Raw genomic sequence first — 20,116 nt, forward strand, 5'->3', positions numbered from 1 at the left:
GAGCCGCCCCGCCCCCCCGGAGGCTGGCCGGGAGAGCGGCGGCCTCCCCTCCCCCGTGCGGGCGCTCAGCTGGCCTGCCCCCGGCTCGGAGCCCTGCGGTTTTATTTGATGGAGCAGCATGGAGGCCGTACACCAATAAATAACGTGAATGCAGGAACTGCGCCTTGCATCGCGGCTGCAGACTGGGAGGGGTAGGGCAAGAGATCGGCCAGAACTTTAGTCTGCAGTAGAACAGAGGGCCTGCAGGGTCTTTGACGTTGGGCAGCGGGTGACTGGCATCTGGGCCTCGCCTCGCCTCGTCAGAGCTCCACGCGGGCATCACTGTAGGCCCTGTCCAAGGCCCACTCGGGCTGCGAGTCGGCACCACCTTCCCGCGCCAGACGAGCCATCTCCTGCTGGAACAAAGCTTGCCGTGCCCGGCTAGGGTCCACATTGATCCAGTTGTTGGCGATCCATTTGGTGCCGCGGGTGACCAGGCAGCCTCCGTGCAATGAGTAGTCGTCCACTTCACCCACCCAACCTAGGGGAAGAAGGTGGCGTGAACAAAGGAACAAGTTGGAGGGAACCCTAGGTTGGACCAGCCTGAGCTGTGCAAACACCTAATCCCCATGGAAGAACTAGGCATCTCACCCACTAAGACATGGTCAACACACTGGTCCTCTGAAACCAGCGTCCCTGGTGCCAAGCCTGTCCATAGCTCTTCCCAGCCTGGGTTGTTGAGAGAACTTTCCCTAGCCCCAGAAAGCAGAAAGGCTGATGCATGAGGAAGACAGGCTGGCTGCTGCTGCTGTGACCTATCAAAATCACTGATTGTGGCAGAAGCCTATTTGAAGGACAGACAGAAACAGCCTCCAGGGTGGCAGGAGGAGGAGATACGCTCCCTCAGAGAAGCCCATGACCTGGCCATAAGCCCTCACCTTGCCCATCAGGCAGGTAGTTGTACCAAAAGACTGCAGTTCCTTGCTGGGGCTTGACACGAAGGTTCCCCTTGTCACAGTGCCTTCGAGTGTCGCGGAGATCAACATCATCCTGAATTAGACTCTATGGGCAACAAGGTGATGACGTTTTTGGACTGCCTGCCATTATATAATCAGGCAGGCAGAGATGGCTAGGGGGAAAACAGACCAGTGCCCTCATCCCAGGTCTGGAAGGGTGTGTATACATTTGCCCAAGGCCCTACCAACCCACAAAAGTAACAGCCCATTGGCCCTTACCATTTCATCATAGGTCCTGTTGTCTGCTACAGGAAAGACAGTCTCGCCCCCACCGGTGACATTGTTCAAATAAAACAGCACTGTCATGTAGCTGCAAGGCAGAGGGGCGCTGCTAAGCGGATCCCCAACCGTGGATATTCCCACTTGTGGGCAGGATAAAATGTCCAGGTTACCAGGGGCCACAGGGTCAGGCTAGGATGGCCAAGGCATCTCTAGCCCTTTACCTCACAGACCCATTCTTCTTGTGTGGCCAAGATCACAGGTGTACTTAGGTAAGTTATGTGACCTTGACCAAAGACCTGGCTGGGAAAGGTAAGTAAAAGCAGGAACAACATGCAGAGTCTCCTTGCAACTAGAAAGACTGAGCCAGAATGGCCACATGGAACCCTAACTTTGTGTAGGCAGAGGGGTAACCTGGAGACGTAAGGCTGCGATCTCCAGCAGTGCAGTCAAGAGCAATGTTTATGGGGACAAGTTTCAGTGTCTGTTCGCACTTGAGTAGACACAACAGCCAGTGGCCCCCACTTTCCTGCTACTCCATAAACAGTGAAGGGGACACTTGGGGGGAAAGTAAGGGCATGGCTGACCAGGATGGCCCAATATATTCTTGGCCCCATACCAAGCTAATCGCTAATCCTGTGTCCTCAAGGTACCAGTCTGGGAATTGGAACCAACCCCCAGCGGGGAGGTACTTGCCGACAGGAGGTCTCGAAGGGTACAGACTCATTGGCTACCAGCTTGGTATGGGAGCAGATGGTCTCTGGATACACAGGTCCGCTGTCCACGTGAGCATGGTAGTGGCCTCCCTCACTGTATCGTACAACCTGCAGTGGTTCACTGAGTTCCACAATCTCCGGTGAGAGGCCAGTGAGGCGCAGCACCCTGGTAGGCATCAGGCATTCAGTAAGATGATCAGCTTAAGGAGCTGACCAAGGTGGATCCTGGGCTAGCCACGAACTTTACCCCTATTCACCTCCCCTGGAAGCCCCATAAGCCAGTCTAGACTGGACTTCTAAGAACAGGAAGGCTGAGCTAGGAATGTAGTTTAATTGCCTAATATGTACAAGGCCTTGGGTTCAATCCCAGCACCAAACAAACTGGATGCGGTGTGTACCTGTAACCCCAGTATTCGGGAGATGTAAGCAGGAAGATCAGAAGTTCAAGGTTATCCTTGGCTAGATAGATGATTTGAGGTGAGTCTGGGATACATGAGACACTACACACACACACACACACATACACACACACACACACACACACACACACAGAGAGAGAGAGAGAGAGAGAGAACGCACAAAGGGTCTGTGGTGGTGGTGATGAGCTCTTAGCATCCCAGGCTGCCAGACATAGAGATATTCAATTAATAGGGAAAATGAGATGGCTGTTAAGTCAGACTCTCAACTCTCCTCTCTAGAATAAGGTTGTTCATTCAAAACCTGTTTTTATTTTTTTGTTTTCTTTGTTATTTTTTAGATGGGGTCTGATGCAGCCCAGTGTCGGCCTGGAACTCTGTAGCCTAGAACAATCTTAAGCTCCTGATGCTTCTGCCTCCCCCTCCCAAATTCTGGAATTGTAGATATTCACAGCAATGTCTGGTTTTATGCAGTCTGGGACCAAACTTTCCTTTTTGTGTTCCTGGCAAGCCCTTGGCCAGCCATCTTAGCCTCATCTTTCTGGGCTTTTTGAGACAGTTTCACTTTCAAGTCCAGGCCTTGGCTTCAGACTGCAGCACCACAGGTGTGAGGCACCAACCCGGCTTATGAAGCCTGTCTGTTCAAGGAGGGGGGCTTTTCTGAGCAGAAATAACTCCTCATTTTCCTAGGTAACAGAAAGTTGTTTTTTTTTTTTGTTTGTTTGTTTGTTTTTTTGAGACAGGGCTTCTCTGTATAACTTTGCGCCTGTCCTGGATCTCACTCTGTAGCCCAGGCTGGATCACAGAGATCCGCCTGGCTCTGCCTCCGGAGTGCTGGGATTAAAGGTGTGCGCCACCACCGCCTGGCGAAAATGAACATTTGATGTATTTCTAATACAAGTTGTTTGCCCACAAAGGAGGACTAACGTACCTTTGTTAGACAACTGTTTTTCAGTGGGTCAGACTCCTGTTCTAACAATTGGAATTTAATCCTAATTTACTTCATCAGTTCCATTCCTTTGGACTTGTGTAGACCCTGCCCCAGAAGGATGATCGTCGATGCTCACCTCTGGCGGACGGCACGCATGACATGGTGAGCACCCTCTCCCTGGTGGAGCCATGTGTGGTGGCTGTTCCTCACCAGCTCGTTGGACTCCGCCTTGTGGCTCCTCATGTACTTGTGGAAGTCTCGAAGGTCCACATTGGAAAACTCCTGCAGGCTCAGCACCCCTGCGCAGGGTTAGCTCATCAGTGCCTGCCAGGCCCTGTGGAGCAGGCCCAGCGGCAGGCAGCACCTCCCTACCTACCCCAAAGGTAGCAGCAGCCCCTGGCCTCAGGCACTGGGGGGCCATGTGCACTTGTCCCCACCTGGACTCGGGTCAGATGAACCTGGTTTCTGTCACATCGGGCCCTGAGGGAAGACCCAGAGAAGTTTGTTTTCTGTTTAAGCCTTGATTTGGTCCCGAAAAGGAAGGAGCCCAACCCTACTAGAGACCGGCATAGGGTCTCCATAATACACTTGAGCCATATGGCCAGGATGGCCCCAGGCTCTGCAGCCTGCCCAGCAGGAGTGTGAGGATGCTCCAACCTATAGAGGGCAAGGAGAGAGAATGGCCTGGGCTGAGTATCCTCCAGGACCTTCCACACTGTAGTGTGAAAGCAGGGCTAGTTCCCAGAGGTTCCCTCAAGTCCCATCCTGGGTGGAACCCTGTTGGCCAGTCCTTCCTGCTACAATACCAGTCACCCTAGCAAAGAAATCCTGACCCACCCCCCAGATGAGAACAGACTCCTCTGTTCCTGCCCAGCCCCCTAAGCAGGGGTACCTCATCCAGGGCTCTGGAAGAGCTGGTGGCTGTGCTGTTATTCTGACAACCCAGATTCCACTAAAGGTGAGGATGGTGAGCCTGACATCATATTTAAGAGTATAGCAGCCCTTCAGCCACACAATCCGACTAAATTCTTCACTCAGGGTTTGCTAGATGCTGCTGATACAGCCAAAAGGATCTCCAGGAGACTGTCATGTAGACTGCCACCAAGGAGAGTGAGGGGGTCTGGCTGTCCACCTGCTTCCCAGGGGTTACAGCAAAGCTGGACCCTCCCCTCCCTCCCTCTGTCCACTTTAAAAGCAGGGTGTGGAAGCTGCCTGCAGGCAAGAGAAGGGCCCAAGCCTTCCGGGGCATGCTCCTGGGAGGAAGACACAGCTCACAAGCACAGAACTGTGGAGGGTGTGAGCTCACCATCACCATCAGGGTCTGCCTTGATCGCAGAGTACATCTCCTGAATGTTCTCTGGAGTCATCCAGCGTCCATTTCCTAGGCGAGTCTGGGCTAGGACCTAAAGCACAGGAAGGCCCTTCAGTTTCCCTACTTTCAATGGTAGAGTTTCCCCGACTAGTCACAGATCACCAGAACAGATGAGGCTTTACAAGTCTTGTTATAGAGCTAAAGGCTTCAATGATGGGGCGTGGGTGAGGACACAGGATAACGCAAGGTCTCTGTGCAGAGGTGAGGGTGAGTGGAAGTCCTACTACATCTCTGAAGGAAGCCAGAGAGGAGGCACACATGCCGGAGGGCTAATTCCTGGACCCGCTGTTAAGTGGTTGGGGGCAGAATGACAGCAGACCTATGCCACCCTCAGATACTCCAGGTGAGGGCAGGGGAGGCAAAGGCCTGGTTATGAAGACAGGACAGGAAGCAGGACATCCGGCTGGGACCTAACTACCAGGACCCTCACGCAAAGCAGGTTCAGTGTGAGAAGTGGACCACACCCTGCCAAGCTCTTCTCTCAAAAGTCCTTGTGTGAAGGGTATGCAGGGGAGATGCAAGCTGACGGACACCTCAGAACTTCTGTCCCACCGCCATCTTTAGACACAGTAGCGAGGAACTAGTGATAGATAAATGCCTCCCCACAAAGGGACGTTCTTGCCAGCCTGGGTCTCTAGGGCAGTAAGGGACTCTCAGAGGAGAAAGGAGGATAGACCCTGGGGCCTGGGCATGCCCAAGCAAGCCTGGGGTAGCATTTGACTGCAGAGGCCAGCGTTAACCTACACAGCGGCCTGGCAACTTGGAAGGTAATTCTGTGTATTCTCTCCTGTACACATCAGACCCGGGTTCCTAACCTCTCGGAGCTGCAGGCGACCATCATGGTTCTGATCCAACAGCTGGAAGAGGTCCACTTGGCTGAGCTGCATGGTGCTCATTGCCTCCTCGTACTCTTCAGTGGGCAGGATCTGGCTTCGCTGTAAGCCCTTCATCTGTGCCAGGTGGATGATGAGCCGACACTCCTCATCACTCAGGAAGCCCGGGATTTCTGCCAGAAGAGGGGGCACGTGATGCCGATGACTGAGTTGAAGTACTAGGCACCAAGTACTTCCCCCCACCCCCCGCCAAGATTCTTGGGTATTTTCTGTGCCTTGGTGGCCATCAGAGCTGGAGGACTTTACGTATCCATTTACATCCACCCTGGACTTTTGCTGTTGGTTTTTTTTTTTTTTTTTTTGAGAACAAGTTCTTAATGTGCAGCCCTGGCAGGCCTGGAACTCTCTCTGTAGACCAGGCTGGCCTCGAACTCAGAGATCTACCTGCCTCTGCCTCCCAAGTGCTGGGACTAAGGGTATGTGCACCTGGCAAGACTATATCTTAAGGTTGAGTTGCCCTGCAAGGTTTTTACTAGTGTTTGGGATGCGGGGGTCTCTTGTCCTGTCTCACTGGTAACAACACACATTTTTCAAGGGGGGGGGCTCATGGGAGTGAGCTGGGGCTAAGATAAGACAACTGATCTGCCTCAGCATGAAACCAAAAGCCACCGGGTGAACTGAACGGCAGAGGGTTGACCTCTTTCTTGTTTTTTTTAAACATAAATTTACTGCAGGCTAGGGATGTCTCAAATGGTAGCATGTCTACTGATCTCTCTAGTCCTTTGGTCTTCTGGTGGCTGACAGGACCACAAAAGAAGTGGCGGTGTATGTAGGCCAAGGCCCTGCCAACCACTGTTTCCATGCAGCAACCACAGTGCCAGATGCCCACATCCATTTCTTTATCTTGGTTGTGCCACAGAAGGAGCAAGTATTCTTGGGTGCTGGCTGATTTCAATGTTGTCAGTATTGGCTGGAGTGGCATCATAGCAGAGCCCATATTTACCAAAAGTTTCGTTGTTCTCAGTGCACTTAGCCACGATCCTGTCGTCTGCACTTGAGCCCAGGCAGCTTTTTTGTTGTGGTTGCTATTGTTTCAGACAGAGTCTGAGTCCAGGATGACCTCGAACTTGCTATGTAGCCAAGGATGTCCTTGAACTCCTGATCCCTCTGCCTTGACCTCCTAAGTGCTAGGATTACAGGTGTGTATCACCATACTTAACCTGGCTTCTTCCTGGGTGTATGTGTACAAAGGGAAGTTGTTTTTTTGAGACATGGTCACACTATATAGCCCTAGCTGGCTTGGTATGTAGACCAGGCTGGCCTCAAACTCACAGAGATCTGCCTGCCTCTGTCTCCCGAGTGCTGGGACTAAAGGTGTGTGCCACCACACCTGGCACACCTGGCTGTATTTATATTTTAAAGGTCAGAGAGATAGCGGGTGGTTCTTATTTTCAGTTTTCCTTTCAGCATTGCTGAAATCCAATACTCTAGGGCAGTGGTTCTCAACCTTCCTAACGCTGTGGCCCTTTAATACAGTTCCTCATGTCATGGTGACCCCCAACCTAAAGTTATTTTCCTTTCTTCCTTATAACTGTAACTTTGCTACTCTTATGAATAGTAATACAAATATCTGATGTTTCTAATGGTTAAGGGCCATGACCTACGGGTTGAGAACCGCTGCTTTAGGCAGATCCAAGGGCCCCCCCTTGTTCTCCCGCACAAGTGGTTGCTGTCTGTATGCCAGAGGCTGAGTTACCCAGTACTGGGAAGTGAGTGGGACTCACTTCGCATGCTCCAGTTCTCTATGCCTCGAGGAAAGACTGTTGGCCTGAGACTTTGCTCTGTGGTTACACGTCCACATACCAGCCACAGCTGGCAGGTGGCCTGAAAGAGCTAGACCCTAGCCTCAAATGTGGACAGCCCACATCTCACGGCACAGGTGCTTCCAGGAGTCCTGTGGCCGCCACAACTTTTTTTTTTTTTAAAGGAAAGAATTCCTTGAGAGACAGGAAGCCAGCAGGGAAAAGAGCTGTACCACCTCCTGCAGAGCAGCTGGCCATTTCTCCCAGTCCTACTTCTAGCCTGACAAAGCAGTCATGGCCAAGAAGGACACCGGCCCTACAGTAAGGATCCCTACAGCAAGGATCCCTACAGCAAGGATCCCTACAGCAAGGATCCCTACAGCAAGGATCCCTACAGCAAGGATGGGAGCCAGTTTTACTAATGACCACAGCTGATCACACTCTGCCACCAATGCTCTGAGCATTCCTTACAGCTCTTGAATCTCTCCACTCATATCAGAAGCCGGGCCCTGTTACCTCTCCAATACTTGAAGAACCCAAGCACTTTGCGGAGGGCCCCCCAGATGTTATACCCAGAACCAGATTGGCAATCAGAGTCAGCTTTCAAGGGTAGGTGTTGGGACCCCAGATGTTGTAACATTGAAGACAGAAAAGGACAAAGACCCCCCCCCCCTAACCTGCAGGACCCCAGGAGGGACCTGAGCAAACACTGGGAGACAGCGCTGCTGAACAGTGGGGCAGGCCCAATTGCATCAGTTATCACCTGGTGGTTGCTAAAGACAGATAAATAAAAAGGAAAAGGGGGCCTGAAGTAGACAACACAGGCCCAGATTTCTTTATTAGGTACAAGGAATATGCAAGCCAAGCCCAGTGAAGCTAATTCTAGCCCCCCCCCCCCTTGTTAATGAAGTACTGGATTGGATCCCCAGCACCACATAAAACTGGGTACGGAGGTACACACCTACACTCCTTGGGAGGAGGAAGAGGAAGATCTGAAGTTCAAGGTCACCTTCTGCCACATAGCAAGTTCAAGGCCAGCCTGAGCTACATGAGACCCTGTCTCAGACAAAACAAAACGGAACAAGCAAACAGCTAAGTCAGTATGTTGGGTCCTAATTAGGTAGGTGCAGGCATCTGTGAGCTTTGCAAATACCCTCAGAACTTTCTGGGTGGGCATAGCCCTTAAAAGCCCTTAACCTCAGCCAGGCAGTGGTGGCGAATGCCTTTAATCTCATCACTCAGGAGACAGAGGCAAGTGAATCTCTGTGAGTTTGAGGCCAGCCTGGTCTACAAAGCGAGTTCCAGGACAGCCAGAGCTACACAGAGACCCCCTGTCTCAAAAAATCAAAACAACAACAGAAAGCTCTTAACCTCAGCTCATTAAGACCAGGACAAAGGGAACTGATGAGAGGGGGCTCTGGTGTCTGTAGACATTGGTGGTGACATGGCACCTGGGGCCCAACACAGTGCATGACCATTCCCCAAGCCATGGACTGCTCCACTCCACGCACACGGGGCACCCAGAGATGTATCCCGCCTGCTTGCTGACCCATGACCTAGCAGCCAAGGTCATTCAGTAGCAGATCCCCAGTTGCTCCAGCTTGCCTAAGGATGTCACCAATGCCCTGTGAGTCTTCCTCTGCTCCCTCTTTGCCCCCTTGTGTCTTGATAAGAAGGGCAGAGTATGCCAGGTGCAGAGAGTGGGTAAATGTGGTGCCCTCGGGCCGCTCTGGAAGGCTGGTTCTTCATTAATCCTTTGATCACCAATCAGTATTAGGTGCTGATGTGGGGAAGGGAGGAAATGAAGGTTGGTTTTTGTTAGTGTTCCTAGCAGAGGGAAGTAAGTACCCTGGGAGAGATGGCATAGGTCAGAGGTCACTGATGCTGAACCTGTGGGATTTGTGTTTTGGTTTTTTTTTTTTTTTTAATTTTTATTTTATTTGCATTAGTGTTTTGCCTGTGTGTATATCTGTGTGAGGGTGTCAGAAGCCCTGGAACTGGAGTTACAGACAGATGTGAGGCGCCATGTGGGTGATGGGAATTGAACCCAGGTCCTCTAGAAGAGCAGCCAGGGCTCTTAACCACCAAGCCACCTCTCCAGGCCCAGGCTTGTGTTCTTGGTCGGTAACCACAAACTATCAAAGTATCTTGAATGTCAAGATAGGACAAGAGGCAGGCCATGTCAAAATGGAGACCCAGGACTCCTTTCCAGTGGAAACTCGGAAGCTCTGCCTGCCCAAGGGATGCCGGCAAGAGATGAAGCCAAAAGGTCACAAAGCTGATTGTTCTACCCCAGCCTAACTTTGCCTCTGAACAGCATTTCCTCAGCTCCCTCTGGGCAGAGAAAGCCCCTCCCGGAGCCGGAGCCTCTGGATTGTCAGTAGCAGGGAGAATGGATTCTTTCAGAACTCAAAGGCAAGGACACCCACCGTATGCTGCGCCAGCTCCTGCCCGGGCCAGAGGGGAGAAGGGGCAGAAGTGCTGTGTGCTCCGTTTGGGTTGGAGGTGAGGAGCCAGGGTGCAGGGCCCTCCTCCCTCAGCCCTCTCTGGATGGGGGATGACGAAGAAGCTGTGGGGGAGGTGCATTGGAAGGTTGGAAAGAAGCCTGGGTGAGCGGGAGGAGGCAGGAGATGAGGGGGGCAGGGCTGAGGTATGAGATGTGGCCCAAGCAGAATGCTAGGCTGCAGAGCTGTTGCTAGGTGACCAGAGTGTTGTTGCCCAGCAACCACAGAGTATTCCTTGCTACGAGGCAGGGCTAGGAGCATGAGAGGCTCCACTTGATTACCCTGCTTCTCCCACACCACAGGGCCATTACCATGCTGCAGCCGGTGACAGGTCTGGCAAGCCAGCTGCATGCCCTCATAGCCTGCGGTGGCTCTTCTCGACCAATTGTCTCTCATAGAGACTTCACCGTGGGCTACAACCTGTGTCACGGAAGTGGTCAAATGCTCCCACCCAGAGTACCCCGTGTGCGTTCTGGCACTCATCTCCACTATACTCAATGCTGTGGTCAAACTACACCTTTCAAATCAGTCCTGAAGGGATCAAGAAAACTAGACTCGGGTTGGGGAGGAGACCCCTCCAGCAGGCAGCTGCCTCAAAAAAAAAAAAAAAAAAAAAAAGGGCACCAAGGTGGGGGTTGGGCAGCGGGACCTGCGTCCTCACATGTGCCCTTCCCCCACGTCCTGCAGCATGGCAGCTGTAGGGTCTGGAGCTTGCAGGCTCATCCGAGGGGTCCTGGACATGTGTATCAGTGACTTTGGAGAGTTCTGGGTGAGTGGCACATTTTACACGTCGTGTGTGTGTGTGTGTGTGTGTGTGTGTGTGTGTGTGTGTGTGTGTTTGCATAAGGGTAGATGTGTATGAATATAGAGGTCAGGGGACAGAGGACAGATTCAGGCTTTGTCCTTGCCTTCTGTCTTGTCCGAGACAGGCCTCTTTTTTAGTTGTTCACGATTGCATAAACAAATAGGCTAGGGGTCCTGCAGGCTTCCAGAATTCTCCTGTTTCCACCCCTCACCTTGTCAGGAATACTGGAATTACAGATGTGTCCTACTGTGCCCAGCTTTTCCGTGGGTTCTGTGATTTTTGTAAGTCACCTCTCCAGTCCCCCCTTTACAACTAATACACATGTATGTGAACCATGACACATGTAAGAGGGATACCCAGATTCTATGCTAATTAGAATAAAAATAAATAAATTTCTTTACAATCATGCTAGAACATCAACAGAAACAAACAATAAGTCATCCTTGGTTGCGTAGGGAGTTCCTGGGCTTCATGAGATCCTCAGGAAACAAAAATTCTGTTAGGAGAATGGCGTCCCTAGGAGCCTGATTCCAAGGGCAGAGCATCAGACAGGAAGATCTTAATTAGCTAAGTGGAGGGGTTGGGGGGGGACACTAGAGACCACCCTAGCTTGTCACTTAGTTCCATGATCCATTCCACAGTAAAGGGCAGGCTGGTACAGTGTATAACCTCTGGCAGAGGACACTGATTTGGACTCATGACTAGAATTGTTGAATGTGGGTTCTTGGCCCTCACCAAAGTTGTTGCTAACAATGTGACTCTGCTTCACCTAGATACCACGTGAGCGTGCAAGCTCCTTTCAGGACCTTATACAGAAAGTGTTAGCTGGAAGGTGCAGGGGGCCACCTGTTGGTAACTACAGTTTCTGCTGAAGCCATCAAACTCTGCAGCTAGCTCTCCATGGGTAGCGCCATCACCAGGGCCAAGAATAGGGCCTAGAAATTCTGCAAAGTATGGGGCAAGCACTCAAGAGAGTGAGACAGGAAACTGTCCATTTTGAAAAGAATGTTATTGTTTTATGTGCACGACTGGTGTCTGCAGAGCTAAAGAAGGTGTCAGATCCCTGGCACTGGACTATGGAGGTTGGGAGCCGCATCGAACCCAGGTCCTCTGGAAGAGCAGCAAGTGGTCTTAACCATCTATACCATCTCGCCAGCTCCAAATATTATGAATCTGAGGGCAGAGTGGGTTACAGAGTGAGATGCTGTCTCCAAGCAAGATAATTGGAGCTGGGGAGATGGCTCAGATGGTGAAACCCTTGCCTTGTAAGCTTGAGGAACTGAGTTACATTTGTTTGGTTATTTATTGCTTGGAGACAGTAAGACCCTGTCTGGAACAGCTCAGGATGGCCTGGAACTCACAGAGATCCACCTGCCTCTGCCTCCAAAGGACTGGAGTTAAAGGCGTGCGCCACCACGCACAGCATAGAGGACCTGAGTTCAGATCTCCAGCACCCAAGTCAAAGAGTAGGCCAGGTGCCCACTGGCCAGTCAGTGTGGTCTCGTGAGCGAGTTACAGGCTTGGTGAGGTGGCTCAGTGGGTAAAGTGTGAGCACTTGCCACAAACGCCCGACGGTCTAAGTTCAGTCCCTGCAGCCCGTGGTGGAAGGAGAGAACCGAGTCTTGAAAGTCGCCTTCCGACTCCACGTGCGTGTTCTGGCATGTGTGCCTGCATTCACATTCATGCACACATACAATTATAGCAAATAAAAACTGACATGTAGTATTGACCTCTGTATACACACGTGCATGTGCATGTGCACACACATACACATGCCAGATATGGTAGGTCATACCTGAAAGCCTGGCTTTTGGAAGGGAAAAGCAAGAGGATTATCATGAGATCATAGTGAGTTCTGGAGCAGCCTGAGCTACAGTGTGAGAGTCTATGTTAAAAAAAAATTTCGGGCTGGAGAGATGGCTCAGAGGTTAAGAGCACTGCTTGTTCTTCCAAAGGTCCTGAGTTCAATTCCCATCTGTAATGAGATCTGGTGCCCTCTTCTGGCCTGCAGGGATATGTGCAGACAGAACACTGTATACATAATAAATAAATCTTTAAAAAAAAAAAAAAAATTTCTACCCTCCTCCCCCAGAAAGGTCAAACATGCTGTACACATCTGTGATTCTCCAGCACTTGAGATGCAGACAGGGGGGTCACCAGTCTCGGGTCAGCTGGGGCTACACAGGAAGACCCTGTCTCAAAAAGTAGAGAGGGAGGGGCAGGTAGACAGAGCAGAGTCGTTATAGGAAAACAAGATCCCCAAGGAGGTGACATGACTCAGAGCAGTTCATTCTCAGCAGGACGTGGTGGTGCACACCTCCAACCCCAGCACTCTGGAGGTAGAGGCAGGTGGATCTCTGTGAGTTCAAAGCAAGCCTGGTCTACAGAGCGAGCTCCAGGACAGCCAGGACTCCCCTGCCTCAAAGCAACATCAAAGGTCCGGTTGACTTCTCAACTCACAGGGCAGCTGACCTCCAGTGTTCCAGATGTTTTGGGAACACTGACTCCAGTAATAGAGAAATCTGTCAAATGCTTAGACTGGGCCTCTTGTCATCTCAGTCTCACTTGCCAAGTGTCTCTAGGAACAAAGACAGGAAAAGGAGGTGCTCCCTAAAGAGAGAGAGGACATGAACATACAGGCCTGTTACTCCTGAACTTGGGAGGAAGAGGCAGGAGGGATCCTGAGTTTGGGGTCAATCTGGGTTACACAGCAAGCTCTAAGCTCATGCCTGGGCTACATATCAAGAGTAGATACAAACAAGTAAAATAAAAGCAGCATGAAAAGAGACACTGGAGGTTGTGTGGACTCTTCTCTCTACTGAGTTTTCCTCCCAAGGAGATGGAGGCACCTCCTCCCAGTTCACATCCGTTGGGCATCTGGTACTTCACGGGTTGGCTAAGAGCAGCAGTAGAGAGGGGAGAGAGCTCACAGCAGGCCCATTCTCCTCAGCTCTGCCCACCTCTTAAGGATGACCGTGGTCAGGGAAGTGCAGAAGACAGGCACACACTGCTCCTTCCTGGGATGAGGTATTCTTTGGATCACCCAACACCATAGCATTCTGGAACTGCTTTGGACCACTCTCCCCTGTGACTTCCCTTTTTCAAAACTAGATTTCTTTTTCTTTTGAAACACAGTCCTTTTTTTTTGAGACAGGGTTTCTCTCTGTGTAGTCTAGGCTGGCATTGAACTCAGAGAGATCCACCTGCTTCTGCCTCCCAGTGCTGGGGTTAAAAGCGTGCAACACCACTGCCTGGCATTGAAACAGGGTCTTATGTAGCCCAGTGCGATGCTTTGAATTACAATGACTCCCATAGGTTCAAGATTGAATACTTGGTCCCAGTTCATAGAACTGTTTGGAATAGGAGCTATGGCCTCATTGGAGCTGTGTCACTGGGGGTGGGCTTTGAGGCTTCAAAAGCCCAGGCCAATTCCCAGTTAGCTCTCTGCCTTAAGCTTGTGGGTCTGTTGTAATCTCCAGTTACTGCTCTATGGCCATGCCTGCCTGCCTGCCTGCCTGCTGCCACAATCCCCACCGCGATGGTCATGGACTCACCATCTGAAACTCTAAGTCCCAATAAGTTCTTCTTGCTCTATGTTGCCTTGGTCATGGTGTCTCTTCACAGTAAAAGAAAAGTAACTAAGACACCAAGGCTGGCTTTGAACTACTGATCTTCTTGCATCCACCTCCCAAGAGCTAGGATTAGCACTTCCAGCTGTAAGTGCACTTCTTGCACAATCCCTTAACTCTTTCTCCTTACCCCTCTCCACTCATCAGGGCTTTTGCAGTAAAACGTGAGCTATCTGCCACCAACCAGTAAACAACTGTCTGGGAGAAATGAGGACTCAAACAGGAAGTTGATGTTACACCTGCCTGAGCCTCCTTCTCCCAATCCCTCACCACAGCTTTATGTAGCTCAGGCTGGCCTCAGGCTTGCTAAGGATGACCTTGACTTCCTGACCCTCTTTCCTCTGCCTCCAGAGTGCTTGGATGTCAGGCCTGCATCACTACCCCTAGTTGTGATTGGTGCTGGAATTGAACCCAGGGCTTCATTAAGACAGACAGGCAAGTGTGCTACCAATTGGGCCACATCCCTACCTCCACCCCCATGCTTTCTTAAAGCTTGATTTCTTAAAAAAAAAAATTAATTTTTATGTTTTACGAGACAGGGTTTCTCTTGTTGTCCTGGCTGTCCTGGAATTCTCTGTAGACCAGGCTGGCCTCAAACTCAAAGGTCCACCTGCCTGTCTCCCAGTGCTGGGGTTAAAGGAACCCACACAGCTTCCAGGGTCTCCCTTTTTGTCCTGGTGTTGTTTGCTTGTTGATATCTACTCCTGGTATGTAGCCAAGGCATGGACTCAGGATCCTCCTGCCTCTTCCTCCCAAGTTCAGGAGTTACATAGTATAGCACATTGCCAAGTCTCTTAACTGTATCCTTTGAAAGTTTCCACAGAAACTGGGACCCGTTTTGATGGCCTCACCAGAGCAGTTTACTGCCCTCACATTTCTTCTGTTGCTTGTACTTTGCTCTTGGGGACTTCAAATCTGGGTCTGTAATTATTCTTCTTTATAGGACAAGCTGCAAATTAAGAGGACTCTAGCCTATGGTTCACTTATGCTAACATAAACTTGAATTAGATACACGCAGGCTGGGTGGCTGACGACAGGAAACGAAACACAAAGGGTCTGTTCATAGGCCTGAGCTCCCTTCCATGAGAGCTGACAGGCTGGCTCTTATCTGTCCTGCATGTCCCTGCTCAACTTTCTCCGGGGAGGCCCACTTGTTTCTCTGCTAAGAGTTTCAGTCCTGGGTAAAATTCTGCCTCTGCTACAGTTACCACTTTACATCCCGTTTGTTTATCCTGCTCCCTCCACATTCAAATGTAATTTTCAGAAAAAGCTGTTTCTAATACCTGCATTGGGACCTTACCCAGGTTTCAGTGTTATCCAACAGTAATACTGATAATAACAGTTCACAGCCCTGTACAGCCCTTCTCACAACGGCACACACGTGACATTGTTATTTATAGCTCCTATCCATAACATCAGGCAGAGCCCTCTCAGCTCTATGACATTGGCATGCACTCGGCTTTGCCCAGGCCTCCTCTTCTTTGAAGATAAGATTATATTTATGTATTTGTGTGCGCGTGTGTGCGCGCGCGCGCGTGCACGCTTGAGGGGCGATCAGAGGACAGTTTGTGGGAGTGGGTTCCTCCTTTTCACCCTGTGGGTCCCAGGGTTGGAATTTAAATTGTCAGGTTTGGTGGCAAGCACCTTTATCTGAGCCACCATCTCCCCCGCCCAGAGACATTTTTTGATTTTCTTTTTTTTTTTTTTTTTGAGACAGGGTTTCTCTGTGTAGCTCTGGCTGTCCTGGAACTCACTCTCCAGACCAGGCTGGCCTCGAACTCAGAGATCTACCTGCCTCTGCCTCCTGGGTGCTGGCATTAAAGGTATGTGCCACCACTGCCCAGCTAGGGCTGCACAAATGTAGCCTTGGTAAGGTCCATGAGCATGGTGCCCTGATCTTGTTTACAGTGGTCATCTTTGGAGGACTTTGGGGTCTTCACAGCGCCACAGTTTTGTATTAGAATTAAAGGAAATAACATTCAAAGCCCATCATTTAATAAGAACTCAGAAAGCAGGAGCTGTGTGTGATACAGCTAAATAGGGTCACCCTGAAGGGCACTGCTCATGAAGGGTGAAAGACAAGAATCCTAAGACTCTCAAATACTAGAAGCAAGAAGCTGGGCTTCTGACTTGGGGGGAAAGGGGATGGATTGAGGGTATCAGTTTATTCGAATTTAGACAGCCTGATTCTCATCAGATCACAGGGTCAACTTTAGGAATGATTGCCCCCCTCCCCCAGAGGGCCCCAGGTCAGCTGGCACCTGGTTATCAGTCTCCCACCCTGCCCTGATTCTGGAATGTGACAGATTAGTAGCACTGACCATCCAAAGATAATGTCAATAAACTGTTTGGACACTTGTCCCAGGGTCATGCTGCCCAGCCATGACGGAAGAATCTACTGAGGGGAGCATGGTGCTGGGAGGGGAGTGTGGAAAGGGCACCTCTGTCCTGTTATGGAGAACGGAGCTCTACTTTAGTAATCCTCTGGATGCGAAAGCGCTTGTACAAAGCAGCCATGTTCAAAATGTTCAAAATAGAAAACACGTGGTCAAAAGAAGCCTCAAAGTGGACACTGCAGCCCCTGGCCCTTTCCAGAAGTGTCCTGCGGACTTACCAAAGAGCAATGGCTTGAGGCTGAGGGTTCGGATGAAGTGATCCCTGCCTGCGACCAGCTGGACTTTCCGCTCATACCCCACCTAAAGGAAAAGTACACAGAGGGCAGCTGATGTGCCAGGCCGCACTGCTCAAGAAAAGTACCGTGTCAGGGCGCGACAGTGGGAAAGTAGTAGGCGTGCGCGTAACCCGCGCACAGTGATGCATGGAGCAGCGTGGGGGCCCAGAGCTGAGCCACGGTCGGTCCGGCTTGGCTAGGCAGTACCTGGAGCGCGGGGCAGCGCGGGGAGAAGATGTTCTTACCTTGATGCCCTCCAGCCGAGCCAGGGGACCCAAGGCTGGCACTGACTGGGGGCTCTGCTCGTGGCGCTGGGCTCTGGAGTCTGTGCTCTCATCCCCGTTGCTGTAGTGCACGAAGAGCAGCAGCGCCAGTACGTTGCCCAGGTACAGGTGCACGAACACCATCAGCACCAAGAAGTAGGCGCGGGAACAGATGCCCCGTGGCTTGCACAGTGGCCGCACCGGTGCCTCTTCGCCATCGCCTGGTCGGGTCGCTGGCACGGAAGGGCGATGCTCCGGCGGCAGCGGCCACTGCGGATTTGAGGCCTCCTCGGCCGTCTCGGCCTCAGGCCGCTGCACGGTTGCCGCCGCCGCCGCCGCCGCCGCCATGGCGCCCAGGTCGCGCGCGCGCCCAGGGGAGGGGCCGCGGGGGTGCTCGCGCTGCGCAGCCGCCGGGACCAGGACGGCGGAGTCAGCGCGCTCCGCGGTCACTAGAAGACCCAGCTTCGGGATGCTGCGCCTGCACGCAGCGGCGCTCGTCGGTCCACGCTGAGATCCTGGGACCTCGCTGGCACCGAGGGTGTCGCTTCCCGCGCGGCATACTCCCCATCGCCAAGGCCACCCCACAAATGTGGAGGCACACCAGGGGTGCACCGTTAGGACAGATCCCGTTGCTATTAGCAGTTTTTTGGTTCCCAGGTGAAGACGTCCCTTTCCCACCTTCCAGAAAAGTAGAGCGGACATTTTCTCGCTCCTGGGAGAGGGGAGGCGGGACAGAAAGGGGAGGTCGCGCTTTATGAGGTGCTGCTGAGGCAATGACCGCGCACCTGATCACCTGATGAGTAGCTTATAGAGCATGAGTTTATTTAAAAATTTTAGGTATATGTGAGTGGCTGCATATGTGTACGTGCACTCCATGCGTGCCTGTTTGCGGAGGACAGAAGGGGCATTGGAGCTGGGGTTACAGGCCGTGAGTCTGTGAGTTTGTGAGTCGCCATGTGAGTGCTGGGAACCGAACCTGTGCTTTCAGTGCTCTTAACCAAACAGCTTTCCGGGAGGGGGGGGGGGCTTCTTTCTTTCTTTTTCTTTCTTTCTTCCTCCTTCCTCTTTTGTTCTTTTTCCGTCTTTTTTTTTTTTTTTTTACCAAAACAAGACAGGGTCTCATATAGCTCAGGCTGGCACATCAAACTCACAAGCAGTTGAGGATGACCTGATTCCCTTGCCTCCACCTCTCAATTGCTGGAGTTACCAGGCATGCATCACCAAATCCCTGCAGTTCCTATGACCTTCTTGTAGGCCCTTCTGGGGTCAGACTGGACCACCAAGGGAGTCCTGCAAGTCACGCTCCAGGAAGCTGCCCAATGCGCAGCACTGCAGGGCTGCTGAAATCCAGACTGGGGCTGTCAGAGCTCCCTGGAGGAGTCCTGCAACAGGAAGGTTGGGCTCCCCCACCCCATCCCAGTAGCCCTCAGAATGAAACAGGTGCTCGGTTTGTGGCAACACTCTTGCCTCAAAGCTGTTGGGTGGGAAGAGGGAGGAAGAAAGGGCTTTTCCCTAATCGGGACACCCGGGCCTCAGAAGAAATGAAACTCAGATTGTAAGAGCAGCAGCGGCTGAGTGCCAAGGCATTTCTGAACTCCCGCTTTTCTAAGGGTGGGTACACACCCTAGGTCAGCTGACACCTCCCCGCCCCATGCACACACACACACACACACACACACACACTCCTGGGTTACCTTCAGGAGGCGTACACACCACAGGGCAGCTGACACCTCCCACTCCCAGTGCAAAAAAGAACTATACTATTAAGGCTGCACTTTCTGGTCCCAGACAGGACATGTCTGTTATAGAATATTATTTTAAGGTGTGCTACTTTTGTTTATGTTGCATTTGTTTAACTCTGTGAAGCTGTGATACTTTTTGCCTGTCTAAAACACCCGATGGTCTAATAAAGAAATGAACGGCCATAGCAAGGCAGGAGAAAGGATAGGCAGGGTTGGCAGGCAGAGAGAATATACAGAAGGAGAAATCTGGTAGAAGGGAGAGCTTTAGGAGCCAGACAAGGAGGAGGACTCTAGGGGCCAGCCACCCAGTTACACAGCAAGCCACGGAGTAAGAGTAAAATTTACAGAAGGGAAAAGACAGATGGGATAGTTTAAGGAAAGCTGGCTAGAAACTAAGACAAGCTAAAGCCAGGCATTCATAATTAAGAATAAGCCTCCATGTGTAATTTATTTGGGAGCTGGGTGGCAGGCCCCCCCAAAAGAGCCAAAAAAAATCAACAACACAGTTCACTTCCAACATTCTACAAGGGCAGGCTTCATCAGTGCCCTAAATGCCAGAGCCTATTAACTAGTCTAGTCAACCTCAGACAACTTCGTTAATCTTCCTACCTCACAAGAGGAGATTCTGGGCTTTTCCGGGTCAGAAGGGAACAGACAGCAATGAGAAAGATGATTTAGCTGAAGGATGTTGGTATTGAGACACTACAGGATGTATGAAGGCTTCTTTGGCGGCAAGGGCATCAACCTTTGATGGACCCAACTCTAAACAGCCTTGCAGAAGCCCTTTTATTAATTGTTGCACAAAGGGACTTTTAACGTGGGTGGTGATGGCTGTGGTGGCCCACACCTTTAATCCCAGCACTCAGAAGGCAGGGGCAGGCGGATCTCTGTGAGGCCAGCCTGGTCTACAGACTAAGTTCCAGGAGCTACACAGACCAAGTCATTTCCAGCACAACAAAACCTCATATCTGATCTCAGTATTTGTAAGAATTCCAGGTTTGCCAGGAATGTGTTATAACTGTTATGCTAAGGCTCTGAAATTCCTAAGGAAGAGTAACCCCATAGATCTCAGATAACAAACACTGACCCCCCCCCCCAAACAGGGTTTCTCCATGTAGTTTTGATGCCTGTCCTGGATCTCGTTCTGTAGACCAGGCTGGCCTCAAACTCACAGATTATCTGCCTGACTCTGCCGCTTGGCTCAATCACTGATTATTT

The 20,116-nt window shown here is 51.3% G+C and overlaps 1 protein-coding gene across 2 annotated transcripts; it reads right to left on the bottom strand.

The window, feature by feature from the left end:
- Nucleotides 1–85: 85 nt before the first annotated feature.
- Nucleotides 86–17,524, bottom strand: P4htm (prolyl 4-hydroxylase, transmembrane). 2 transcript variants are annotated; one of them, XM_052721214.1, is made up of 9 exons: nt 17,139–17,519; nt 16,837–16,918; nt 5,465–5,655; nt 4,584–4,680; nt 3,414–3,576; nt 1,911–2,096; nt 1,215–1,305; nt 918–1,041; nt 86–520 (listed from the first exon to the last, which is right to left on the bottom strand). In XM_052721214.1, the coding sequence occupies exons 1-9, from the start codon at nt 17,502–17,504 to the stop codon at nt 300–302; spliced, it is 1,521 nt and encodes a 506-aa protein (XP_052577174.1). In that variant the 5' UTR covers nt 17,505–17,519; the 3' UTR covers nt 86–299. The 2 variants fall into 2 exon arrangements, 1 of the variants encoding a protein (XP_052577174.1); XR_008214503.1 differs by lacking the exons at nt 86–520; nt 918–1,041; nt 1,215–1,305; nt 1,911–2,096 and adding an exon at nt 3,654–3,757 and having other exon boundaries at nt 3,463–3,576; nt 17,139–17,524.
- Nucleotides 17,525–20,116: the final 2,592 nt, after the last annotated feature.

The sequence above is a fragment of the Peromyscus californicus genome, unplaced genomic scaffold (genome assembly GCF_007827085.1).
Source record: "Peromyscus californicus insignis strain IS unplaced genomic scaffold, ASM782708v3 Scaffold_11__1_contigs__length_118956290, whole genome shotgun sequence".
NCBI classification, from domain to species: domain Eukaryota; kingdom Metazoa; phylum Chordata; class Mammalia; order Rodentia; family Cricetidae; genus Peromyscus; species Peromyscus californicus.

What these genes read in the sequence shown, in the direction of transcription:
- P4htm (XM_052721214.1), bottom strand. Translation starts at nt 17,504, where the DNA reads ATGGCGGCGGCGGCGGCGGCGGCGGCAACCGTGCAGCGGCCTGAGGCC. An exon ending in CTCGGCTGGAGGGCATCAAG is followed by an intron (nt 16,919 to 17,138) that starts GTAAGAACATCT and finishes CTTTTCCTTTAG; the next exon opens with GTGGGGTATGAGCGGAAAGT. An exon ending in CCCTTCGAGACCTCCTGTCG is followed by an intron (nt 1,306 to 1,910) that starts GCAAGTACCTCC and finishes TCTGCCTTGCAG; the next exon opens with CTACATGACAGTGCTGTTTT.